Source organism: Macrotis lagotis, chromosome X (genome assembly GCF_037893015.1).
Source record: "Macrotis lagotis isolate mMagLag1 chromosome X, bilby.v1.9.chrom.fasta, whole genome shotgun sequence".
Lineage (NCBI taxonomy): Eukaryota > Metazoa > Chordata > Mammalia > Peramelemorphia > Peramelidae > Macrotis > Macrotis lagotis.
In genome coordinates this window covers 403,316,290-403,329,575 of record NC_133666.1, presented here as the reverse complement: position 1 = coordinate 403,329,575, position 13,286 = coordinate 403,316,290, and the positions used below count along the sequence as shown (strand labels likewise).

General features: G+C 34.0%; 1 protein-coding gene across 2 annotated transcripts in view; it reads right to left on the bottom strand.

Moving 5' to 3' along the window:
* Positions 1-1,137: 1,137 nt before the first annotated feature.
* The window catches only part of UBE2W (ubiquitin conjugating enzyme E2 W), a 113,294-nt gene continuing 101,145 nt past the window's right edge, over positions 1,138-13,286 (bottom strand). The window contains exon 5 of one of the 2 annotated variants that reach the window (XM_074203679.1): positions 1,138-12,426. In XM_074203679.1, coding sequence (XP_074059780.1) covers positions 12,331-12,426 — 96 coding nt within the window. In that variant the 3' untranslated portion in view covers positions 1,138-12,330. The remainder of the gene's footprint in view (positions 12,427-13,286) is intronic. The other variant, XM_074203680.1, reaches the window with a different exon arrangement.

Below are 13,286 nucleotides of genomic sequence, written 5' to 3'. Positions count from 1 at the left end.
ATCTGACCTCAGACAGTGATCTGCTTAGTATTTGTTTTTCTGCATCTGTGAAATTCTTATGCCTAATACACAATTAATATTTGCCATTTGTTGTTTGTTCCTCAATCTTTTCCATCCTATCTTAAATTCATGAGTCCATTTGGGGTTGTTTTTTGGTAAAGATACTGGAGTGATTTGCTATTTTCTTCTCTAGCTCATTTTACAGATGAGAAACTGTAGCAAATAGTATTAAGTGACTTGCCCAGGATCACAAAGCTATTAAGTGTCTGAGGCAAGATTTGAACTCCCAAATGTTTCTTGACCCTCTTGATAAATTTGACTTAAATCTGAGAGATACATTGAGGTCCCCAAGTATGATAGATTTAATAACCATATAGCCCTGAAAATTTATATAACTTTTCCTTTATTTTAACTTTATGAGATTTGGTGCATATGTGCTAAATATTATTAAATTTTTAGTCATTTTTGTCATTTGTAATTTTCCTGCTTAATCTTTCAAATTCACATCTGTTTTTGTTTCCTTGTCTGAGATGATTGTTACCTCTACTTTTGAGTCAAAGTGAAATACAATAAATTTTGCTCTAGCCCCTTATTTTAAAATTCTTTTTGTTTCAAGTATATTTCTTATACTATACTGCTGAATTCACTATCACCTTATGATTAAGTTCATTTTATTCACAGTTATGATCATGGTATATTTTCTTTCAGTCTAATTCATTTAGACTTTTTATTCACTTTGTTCCCTACTCCCCTTTACATAGATGAGTGTGCTCAGCATCAGTGCTCTTTTCTTTTTTCCAAGACCTTAATCAGTTTACCCTTCTGTGCTTTCCATTTAAATGCCCCTTTATGATTCATCCTCCAAAATAAGTTTGTTTTACTTCTCTTTCCCTCCTTATGACTTTAATATATTTCTACTCAACATTGTGTTTTTTGAATGTTCCAACTTACTTTTTACCAGTTTAAAGTGAAGTTTGGGTTTTACAAACTCTTCCCTTCCATTCCTTCCTTACTACTTGTGCATATCAATTAATTTTTTTTTTATTCTTTCTTTTTTTATTAAAGATACTGAGTTTTACAATTTGTCCCCCAATCTTACTTCCCTCCCCCCCACCTCCCCATGGAAAGCAATCTGTCAGTCTTTACTTTGTTTCCAGTGTATATCAATTATGTGGGATAAATTCTCCTCCTTTCCATCCATCAATATGCTGACAAATGTTTAATTAGCTCTCCAGGGGAAAAAAGTATCTTTGTTTAATCTGCATTATCAACATTTTCTCCATCACTTTCTTAAGTCTAGACACTCCACAAAACAATAAATCAAACACTGATTTGTAGTCTGCTGATTTATAAGGCAAAAATAAAAATAACTTGGAAGTTATAGAACTTATGAGTTAACTCATAATTCAAGACTTCTCCTTGGTCTGAGCTCTCTCCTTTGCTTTCTCAATTACAGTCCTCAGGTGGTTCTCAGGAGTTTTAGTCCCTGCCCTCCTCTAGGGAGTGTCGCAGAGTTCTTGCTTTTATCTGTTACACTGACTCAGACCTCATCTGAACAATGTTGGATCTGAAACTACCTCCCGAGCCCAGTAAAGTCCTCACCTACCTGCAGGTCCCTTACTAAGTCAATCGGGGTATTAGCAATGCAGTGCCATGTTCCTCATCTTGTTCCTTCAAGATGTGACCACTTCTTGCCCTGGACCAGAGTGGCAAATAAGTCCAGGACCTAGACCCAGGTTTCCTGTTCATGCTGTAGCTGCATTGAAACTCTGGGATGAGAAGGACACAATTACTTGCTGGCTCATGTTCTCCAGGCTAGAAAAATTTGTTTTTTGCTTGGATTTCCCAGCCACTTTTCAGTCAGATGTTCTTCCTACATCTTTGTTGAGATGGTTATGGGGTGAGTTGCCTGTGTTTGTTTATCAGTCTCCTTTTTAGTGGTGGAGGGTAACTGACAGGCCCCAAACCCATGATGAAATTAAAAGGGATCTCTATCCCAAACATGTGAAAACTTCCCCCAGGAGTATGGACAGATGATAAAAATTTGTTTCAATAGCCATGAAGGTGGCTGCAGCAGGTGCTTGGAAGACTTAAAGGGGTTAATCAGAAAGGGAAGACATCAAGGTCTTTGGCTGCATCCTGTGTCATGGCCAGTCATCCTGACTTTTGTCTTCAGGCTGATGATTTCACAAGCAAGCCATCACACACATCATTGGTCATCTTCAAAAATGAAAGTCTATCCACAGCAAGTGTTTTTAAAGGACTATTTTTTTTTTTTTTTTTGCATTTCTTTGTAAAGTTCAGTGCTTATCATAAGATCCGGTGCATTGCAGGCACTCAATGCCTGTAGACTGAATAAAATTGTATTCTGTCAAAAGCTTTTTCTGCTTCTATTGAGATCACAAGATTTTTAGTACTGTCACATACAAATGTATTTATATTTACACATATATAATATTCCCTATATTTAGCTAATCATACATTCCTGGTAAAAATTTTTATGCACTGTTGTAGCCTCTTTGAAAATTATAAATAAGGTTATCAATCTATAATTTTCTTTTACCATTTCCTGGTTTATTTTATCAAGATTATATTTGGATCATTAATGAATTATATTTGCAAATAGGTCTTTATACAGTATTATATTTGTTCTTTGATAAGATTGATGCAATTTCTTACTAAATCATTTTTTTTCCTGGAGTCATCTTCTCTGATCATTCATTTTTATGGCTTGTTAAATTTCTCTGAGATTGAATTAATTCTTGCCTTTCTTATTGTTATTCTAGGCATTTTATTTTTTTGTAATTATTGACCCGTTTCATTTCTCAAATTATTTTTTGCCTTAGACAAGTCTTTTTTTTAAAGGAATTTTTATTTTTGTTTTAAGTTTTTGCAAGGCAAGTGGGGTTAAGTGACTTGCCCAAGTCCACACAGCTAGGTAATTATTAAGTGTCTGAGGCTGGATTTGAATCCAGGTAGTCCTGACTCCAGGGCCAGTGCTTTATCCACTACGCCACCTAGACGCCCCTTAGACAAGTCTTTTATGAATTCTCTTCATTCATTTTTGAAGATGGAAATTAGATTAATGGTTTTTGTTTGGTTTGGTTTGTAAAAAAAACCAGCCCCTATCTTTATTCATCAATTTAATTTTTATCTCAATCCTTTTAACAATTCTCAGAATTTTTATTTTTGCTTTACTGTCATTTTAAAATTTCTTCTAGTTTATTTTGTTATATACCCAATTAATGTTTTGCTTCTTTTTTGTTGATTAAAGTGTTAGGAGATAAAAAAAAAATGTTCCCCCTTAGGGCTGCTTTGGCAGTATTTCATAATTTCTGGCATGTTCAATTATTAATATTTTGGGGTGGATTGTGTGAAATTATATACATGCATGTAAATATATATTCTTTTATTCTTAATTTCTTCCTGTTTTGTGTTGTACTTTTTTAGTTCATCTGAAGCAGAAAAGATTTCACTGTTGACACATATTTGAACTGTGAATCTGTTTCAAGTATTTCTTGTAAACAAACCACTGGATTCTGCTTTTTCACCCAATTTTTATCCTGTTCTATTTTGAGTGGTCAGTTCTAGGTCCAACAATGTGAAAAACTAGATATATAGTCCATTTCCCATTGTCCCCCCCCCCATTAACTCTCAAAAGCACCCTCCCCAGGAGGAAATATGTTCCATAAACAGAATAGCAACTTGTCTCTACAAACCAGGAAGCCCACAAAAAACACAGTTTTAGGATTTAATAGGGGAGAATGGCAATTCCTGATCCACTCAGCCCTGTCTTCTGTACTCCACCTCCCTAGACCCACTGTCCTATGTTCTAGGAACCATTCAGCAATCTCCCCACTGCCGCAATTCCTACATGACTACCTTGCCTTTGTTCTCACCCTGTAAATCTGCCCAGCCATATGCAGGAGATGAGATGGTACAAGAAGGTTGTATTCCTGAGTATTCACTGAATGGGAATGCTTAGCCGGAGAAATAAGGATCCAAAAAGAATAGGATCTCATTATGTATGACTGAGCCAGAAAAGAAAAGGGAGATGCATTCTGTTCAGCTGAGGTCTCTGGTTCTCTCCCCCAACAAGAGACACTGGGCTGAGATTGAAGCCAATGGAAAGTGATTTCAACATAGGAGAAGACTAAGACAGTATTGACATCCAGTCCAGGGAGGTAAACCTACAATTAAAGCAATAGGAATCAAAGTAAGTGATGTGTCAGGAAAAAATACTGAAATCTCCAAAGATCTGAAGGGAAAAGACCTCAGCTAAGATTGAATACAAACAGGTAAATCAAAAAGAAATCAAAAAGCAAATCAGAAGGGAAGATAACAAGACAGTCAAAAAAAAAAAAACTGCAAACATCTCAAAATACCCAAAGACGAAATAGACTGAACCTTGAAACAGAACTCTGTAAATTCTCAAAACAGCATAGAACTGTCAAAGCAGGATGTCCCAAAATAGTTCAAGAAATAAACCAGAATCTGAAAGGGAGCTAAAAACAAAACAAAAAGTAGAATTTATGACCTGCACTAAGAAATTAGCAGAACAGGAAAAAAAACTCCAAAACTCCTTGAATCCAAGGTGGTCTCTACCAAAAAAATAAAAAATGAGGACTATTGGGAATACTGAAAAGAAGGAAAATCTGAAAGAAAAGCAAAATGCAGTAATATACACAAGCTGTATACAAGCAAAAGACTTTGATATCAGAGGCAAAAAGCTTAGACAAAACTTAAGTATAATAGGCCCCCTAGAAGAACACAATCAAAAAAATTTTCAAAACATAATTATGTAAAAATAGTAAAGGATGTTTGGTCTATAGGTCGGTTTGCCAATCCCTGGTCTAGGCAAAGTGATAATGTTTAAGTAGGAAGAGGTTCACATGTGAGATACAGAGGTAGAAACAAGATCTAACAACTGATTAGTTTATGAGGACTGAGTTAAATCTGTGACAGAAATAATCATGTCCTTAATAGGAAAAGGGAAATTTGGAACAGAAACTGATATAGGGCTAAAGATGAATTGAGTTTTGGTTATAATGAGTTTAATATACTTTCCAGTTTCAAACGTTTAACAACACTTAACAATGTGTGCCTGAAGCTCATGAAAGAAACAAGGATAAAAACATTCGAGTCTTATCATAAAGCAGGGAATCAAGGGTATAAAGAAAGTGGAGAGCAGTTGGGAGACAAATTTTATAAACCTTTTGGTTGCATAGTTAAGGACCTGACATTCAATCTGATCTGGATTGCATACTCTTTCAGTTGGGGCAGTCAGGGCCTGCAGACACAGGTGCTGGAAACCACCCATAAGAAGAGTCCACCCCCCAAAAATCTCCAAAGCGGGACTTGGGTCACTCCCAGGTCACCACCCCTCCCAAGGATACTGAGAGAATTTAAGGAGATTTGGGGAAGGGCTTGCTTTTTTTTTAACCTTTCCAGATTTCTGTTGAGCCTTGGCGAAGATCTGGCAAGATCAATTAGCAATCCACTTGGCCTTTTCAGTAATCTCTATTTAACTTTCCTATCACTTTGTTTTCCATATGATAAACAGATTTTGAATTAAAAGGGACTTAAGTAGCCAAAAGTCCAACTCCCTCATTTTTTTAAAGTAAAGAAACAAGTCCAGAGTAGGTCAAATGACTTGTCAAGGGTCACAGAACTGGTATCTAAAACATAATTCAAAGCCAGGTATTCCTGACTCCAAGTTCAGGACTAATGACTACATAAAACTGCCCAATACTAGCAAAAGGAGAATGAAGAGCAGTCAGACAAGCAGGTGGAAAAATCTAGAGAGAACTGACACAAAAACCCAGAGGAGAGTAGCTGAGAAGGCAGAAAAGTGCCAAATGCTGCAGTGAGTTCAGGATGATTGAGAATAAGCTATTGAATTTGATAATTGAGATATCATTACTAACTTTCAAGAGAACAATTTCAGGTATGAGGTCAGATATCAAAAGGTTCAGAAGAGAATGGGAGGCTGTGAAGTGGAAGCAACAGATTTTCCTAGAATTTCCCATGAGAAAAGAGAGATATAGGGCAACAGCTGGAAGAGAGAGTAGGTCTAGACACAAGAGAATTTATTAAGAAGGGGGAAAACTTGGACATATTTGTGGGCAACAGGTTAATAATCGGTAAGAATAGATTGAAAATAAATGAAAGAGGACTACCTGTTAGAAAAGACAGAGAAGGATAGGAACATAATACATGTAAGAAATCTGAGACTGAAATAAAGAAAATGGGGATGGAAGAGGGGAATGTAGGAAAAAAAATTATTCTTCTTGGTAAAGAGATATGGTTCTCAGGTGAAGAAGGCTGAAGAAAGATGACAAGTTTTAGAATAGCAGAGAAACAATTAGAAAGGAGTAAAAGGATTATTTTCCTGCACTGAGGTCCTAGTTGAAATTAATAAATTTGTAGTAAATCAATAAACTATATTGTTATATATGTAACAAATAAATCTTAAATAAAATTTAAAACAGCATTCTAGACTCTAGGTTTAATATATGTACTTTGTAAATTAAGTTTATATACCCACTACATGGACAGGATTTCTTTATTCACTTCTAATTGCAAGGCATAAGATATCTGATCAATTGAAAGCTTGAACCTTTTAGAAACTTCATGTTCATGATATATACAATTTGGGATCAATAAATGAAATCAGATTTTGGAGACTAGGCTATCAAGTTCAAATCTTTTATTTTAAAGTAGAATTTGAGCCCAAGCCTTAACTCTTAACTAAGTTTAGCATTCTGTATAAAAGCTGTGCAGTCCACATCATGAATGGTTTTAAAAATAATATAAAAAGCAAAGATGAAATGCATTACTGTATATATCAAAGTGAATCCATTTTTATTTCAGATCAAATATATATTCTATCAGCTGTCAAATATTTAATCTGATCCACAATTTAATCCAATGAACCACATAAGTTTGAAATATTTTTGTGATTACAAAATTCTTTAGTTGGCACAGGTGCCAAGCCAGTTCATGCAGATCCAAGCCAACTTGATAAATGTCATCATACCAGGTTGGAAGATGGAACTGCATTTCTGATTACTTTTACATAAGTCACATTCCTTGAATGTTTCTGAGAGACACAGAATTAAGATATCTGCCCTCTCTACACCTGATTGATGGTACTTGAAAAGGAAGTATGTTCAAGCCACAGTATTCTTCTAGAGGAGTGGTATGAGTCATGCATAGAAGTTTTTAGAAGGGCGGCTAGGTGGTGTAGTGGATAAAGCACTGGCCTTGAAGTCAGGAGTACCTGGGTTCAAATCCAGTCTCAGACACTTAATAATTACCTAGCTGTGTGGCCTTGGGCAAGCCACTTAACCCCATTTGCCTTGCAAAAATCTAAAAAAAAAAAAAGGTTTTAGAGCTGTTGATTAGTCATGTGACCTTCAAGCAATTCAATTATTTCTTAATAATAGCTACTATATGATAATAGAGGGAAATAAACAAGAAGATTAGATAAGGCACTAGGGCAGCTAGGTGGCACAGTTGTCTCAGACACTTAATAGCTGTGTGATCCTGGGCAAGTCACTTAACTCTATTTGCCTCAGTTTCCTTATCTATAAGATGAGCTGGTGAAGGAAATAGCAAACCACCTCAATATCTCTGCCATGAAAATCCCAAATGGAGTCACAATGATAAAAAAATTATTGAACAAGAACAAAAGGCATTGATCCTGTTCTCATTAAGCTTATAAATAAATATGATACAAAAAAATACAAGAGCATAAGAGACACAAAAGACTTGAGTTTAAGGGTTTGGGGTCTGTAGGAATCACTTGGCAAGCCATTTACATTTCTAGGAATATCAAAGTGTCAAATTGATATCTGTCCTTCATTCTAAAAGAAGACCATAACACCAAGGGAGGTGTTGCCATGTCAAGTATATGAATTAGATTTGAATGAGGGGGAGCTATGCTAAGTCACCAGCCTCACCTTTGTCCTCCAGAGCCAAGTGGGTCCAGTGGCCAGATAAGAATCAGAACAACTGGAGATGACCCTGGATTAAGTGCAGGGTTAACTGACTTGCCCAAGGTCACATAGCTAGAGTCACAAGTGTCTGAAGCTGGATTCTAACTCCCATTCGACTGGACTCTAAGGCCAGTGTTCTATCCATTGTGCCCCCTAGCTTTCTCCCAAATGTCAAATGACTATGATCATAAATGCACATCTTTTGAGTAAATATATGTATTAATAAGGGTGTTAAAAGCTTCCTGAATCATAGATTTTGAGAAGGGAACTAGAAAGTCCTAATCCTTTATTTTAAAGTGGAAAATGATTCTGAGAAACTTAAATGACTTTCTCAAGGTCACAAAGCAAGTAAGTGCCTAAATTTGAACCCAAGTCTTCTTAACTCTTAAGTCTAGCATTCTATATAAACTATATGCAGTCTCCTCCTAAGAGAAACTGAGGTTCTCATTTCATAGGCATATTTTAGACATGATTCTAACAAGTTCCACTAACTGGACGCACACAGCCGATTTGATGATTCAAGACTAGCAAGACTGGGAATTTGAGAGGACATACAAAAAAAAGAGAACACGAACTCAAACATCAGTTAGTATAAGTTCAAACAATTCTATAAAAAAAATTGAGGGAACTACAAAAAGTTTTAACTTAATAATCTAGAACACAAATAAGAATAAGAAAAACAAATTATTGGGTGGGTTTCATTTATCAGAAAAATTAATTTAAATGACATTCTTCATTCCCCAACACCAGATAAATATTGTATAAAGGAAATCGAAACTGTATAATATTGAATGGCTAGCATTCAAAGAGAACATAATAAAAACTGAAGTCAAGAAATATAAGCAGCAGGAATCATAAAAACTTAGAACTAGTGACACTGAATTCTTTATTTAAAACAGATTAAACAAACATTACCTCTCCTTAGCTCTTCTGTTTTTTAGCAAGAAATCTGAACAATTTTTGTGTTAATTCTTGGAAACAGGTACTTAAAAGTTGAATTATCAGCAACAAGTTGTAATAGTGTACATGAACTGTGAACATCTGCTTCCAAATAACTTCAATGATTCTATTATCTTTGGTGTGGTTTGGGAGCAATTAAGCAGCCACTGGGTCCCTATTTTAGACTCTGAAGAGTATATGCCCAACATAGGCATCCAACCTTTGGAAATATTTTATTGTAGGTATAAAAAAACCCCAGAGAATTATTCATGAAATATTCTAGTTTATTCTTTGTGCCAAATATTGATCTATTCAAGACAATGGAAGACATTTCCTCCTCCACAAATGAATTTGCATCATACTTAAGATCTCAGCCTTTTCTTCTAGGAGAAAAGGTAGCTTTCTGTACTCACTAATATATTATAAAAGGCCCTTTAGTAGCAAAAATTAGATCCTTATAGAACAGTCCCAAAATGTTCTAAAAAAAATTTACTTTCCTGGGAAGGTGAATGCAACCTCACCCTTTACTGTCTGTATGTTAGCAATAATGTCTATTTGACATATTTAAAATGCTTTTTTGAAAGGGCACCATGCTCATGATTTAAGCATGCATAAATAATGTATAAGCTGAAAGTAGCACTAGCTAAGTATTTGGCAATCTAGAAGAATGTTCCAAAAAAATACATATGCTAAGTAATAAAGTTATTTCTACATATCTGTGCAACAAATAGTGCCTTTATCTTGGAATAGATAGAAAGGGGAGGGAAGCACATTCTTTAACATTATATACATTTTCTTGGTACTCTGGTTACAGCATCTGGATGTGAAGTTTCCATATAGTAGGCAAATAAATTACTAACATAAGATGCTATTGTTTTTCACCACAAAACAATCAATTATTTAGCCCTAATTTAGGACAGTGATGTGAATAAACCAGTTCATTTCATAATACAGTAAATACAAAATATTTGCTAAACCAACTTATCAACAACCAAATTTGCAAACAAGATGTAAAGGAATTAATGTTTTTGCTCTTTAAATATTTTTAAATTCTTGTGAATAATAAAATTCTAAACCAGATCACTTATGTTATTTTATGGGTGGCTGACTTTTCACTGTTCTTTTAATATGTTACACCACATTCTTCTTTCTCTAAATCATAGTTTTCATTGTGCCTGAGTCATTTAAAACTTTTTTTTTCCATTTACACTTTAAACCATTTCATGGTGACTGCAGGTGGAGAAGCATATCTAAATATTGCTTATACCAAAAGGTTACTATGAGACCATATATTACCTTTTAATCTACAATATAGCAAAGTTAAATCCTTTGGTGAATAATTTTCACAGGAAATATCTCTAACATAGGAGAGAGAATTCAGCAGAATGGAAAGATCTGGGGGAAATGATGGGTCAAGTCACCCAGTACTATAAAGCAGTCAGATAAAATATGAAAATACATAATTTAACTAATTTACAGCTGCAAAATTTTATATTAAAAGTAGTTTAAAAACTAAATTATAGTAGCTCCAAAGCATTAAAAATAATTGGCTCTAAACAGGCCAACTGGTTGAAGTTGTATAAAGATCACTGAGAACTTGTGTACATCTAGCTTCACCACAGTTTTAAATGCTAAATGAGACCTAAAGCAAACTTTTAATAGAAAAAGTGAGAGTTGCAAACTAGCAATGTTGCTAAATTAACAATAGCCATAATTTGCTGGCCACATTTTTTTAAATTCAACATGTCTACAGCAAAAATGAGGTCTGCCCACCCCTGAGTTCAGCAATTACACTTAAAATTTTAAGTGTAAGGTTTTATGTAATTAACAGTATATACAACGCTACAAAATATTATTACTATACAGATTAAAAACAGTACTTAGAATACCTTTTGCCAATTTTAGAATTAGTTCTTTTGGGGTAATGTTTCAATACTTTCAGTCAATTGTCTTTTTTTTTAAAATGTCCAAATTAAAGCAAATATTCACCGTAGGATTTATATTTTTTTATAGTGCAACAATAAGGCAATAGTAAAAAACATTGTAGTAGAAATTGATTTTTGCATAAGTGTTAAAGGTAGTTTATAAAATACATTAAGTGCTTTCTTAAGAGAGAACCTAGTTGCAATATCATTAGAGTACAATATTAGTGACAATAACTGAACCTTTCAACATTTCTTTTTTGTAGAAAAGTAATCTAAAGGCAAAGGCTTCTGAAAAACTACCAACAAAAAAAGGGAAAAACTAGAGCTGTATGAAACAGACAAGCAAAAATATCATCTTATACTCTAGTTGTTCAAACTTAAATAAAAATGTCCACACTTTTTTGTCAAAACATTAAGCCTCTGTCAAAAGTGTATTTCTTTCTTTATAGTACAGGATTAAAAGACAAGATGATGCTTACAGATAAAGAAAATTTACAAGAAAATATTTTGACAATGTCTTTCAATTAAAATATTGCAACATTCAAACTTGACTTACAATATAACAAAAAATGAGACCGCAAACAAAATGGTGTATGGATTTTTGAAAAACATAAATAAATGAAATATTGTGAAGGCAGCAGGGCTCATGCTGATGGCTAGCAGGAAGTAACAGAGTATAATCTACTTGGAAAAAAGCTTACAAATTATAAGCCCAATCATGGACTGCAGCAATTCAATGATCACTGCCATTTTCTTTCTTACTTCCAAAATAAAGCCTTGATTAAACCATTCATTCCCTATATTACTCATACCTTTACTTCGGAGATTGAATAACTATATACAACAAATGTATTTAATTTTTCACCATAGGGATAACATATTGTACCTCTCTGCGAATGTTACTCTAAAAACCTTTCATGTCAAAACAATTTGACAGCTTATAAACAATTCAATAAATATGCAATGATCTTTCATTACAGTCCTTTATAGACACGCATGTTAATTCATGCTGCTAACTTAGGATCACAGTGCATAGAATCCAAATATTAAATGGTAGGTGACTTTCAAAGTTATGATGGATCCTTCACTTTATTTTTAATCCCATTATAACTGATAAGCTCATTTCATAGGCCCTTTCATGCATTTATCATTTGGAGGCAGGAGTAAAACATTTCCTGTTAACAACATCCATTGCCAGCAATGAATGTCTCAAAACTGCCAAGAAGTCATTGTTATTGCACAATACATGGAGGCCCTGGACATTTTCCAAAAGCTTTAAAAAATAAAAATAAAAAATGGAATTATTTTGACATTTCCTGACACCTGCATTAATACTTGTATGATTAATAAAGCATGTCAGTTGCCTGGACTGAACCAGCGATCAACACGTGCCCAGAATGCACACGAGTAAAAATGCAGAAAAAGGAAGTAGTCTTCATTGCCTATAGGTCATTTCCAGTCAAAAGTTAAAGTTCAAAAGACTGAATGATCAAAGTGCTCATTTTCTCAGTAGGGCTATCTTCTGCTAGAAGGTTCATAATGGTGGCATCAACATGTATCATCTTAAAGAAAAAAAAGAAGAATATATTAAAAAAGCACATACAAATAATTATAAAATATTCAAAATATACAGAAATCACTTCATTAGGCAAAAATATATGTTTTAAATCTGTGGCCCTTCTTTGCTCTTGCCTCTCTAATCAATAGGATTTTGAAAAATCTTTAGCTTAATCACTACATTAATTTGAAAAATCACTTACACAGACTCAAAAAGAAACATTTTGTGATGTTTCAGAAATGGTATTATATGTCCCAATCAATTTATGGTTGACCATCAATACATACGCCAAACAATTAAGTGAAATAAAAATTCAAATGATTTGCAGTCATTCCCCTTTTCTATACAAATGCACAAGTGTGTGTGTGTGTATATATATATATATATCTGCAAAGAATAGGGGAAAAAATCATGTAATTGTCAGTTAATTAAAAAATTAGAAGTTGCCCAAATTCAGTTTTACTAACCTTTCTTTAGAAAAGTCTCCCTCATGAAATGTATAATTTCAGAAAGGATTTTTTTGTTAAAAACATTCAATATACAATTAAGCCTCAGTCATTTACTGATTGGTTTTGTCAAACTGCTTTTTTCTCTTTTTTTTAATCTTTGTTACAAGAAGGAGAAATTAAAATGATACAAACAAAACAAAAAAGTTTTTAAAGTTCAGAGGCCAGAGAAATCATTTTTGGTTACCTACTAGAGAAAAATGAAATAATTATAAGATGCTATACCATGAAAAAGAATCAAAGAACTCAAGGATACAATTGTGAAATTACTGCTGCAAACATATCCGCTGTCACCAGTTTGTCAGGATTGATGGATTGTTGACATAACCTGTCTCTGGAGGAATGATTCAGTGTGTAG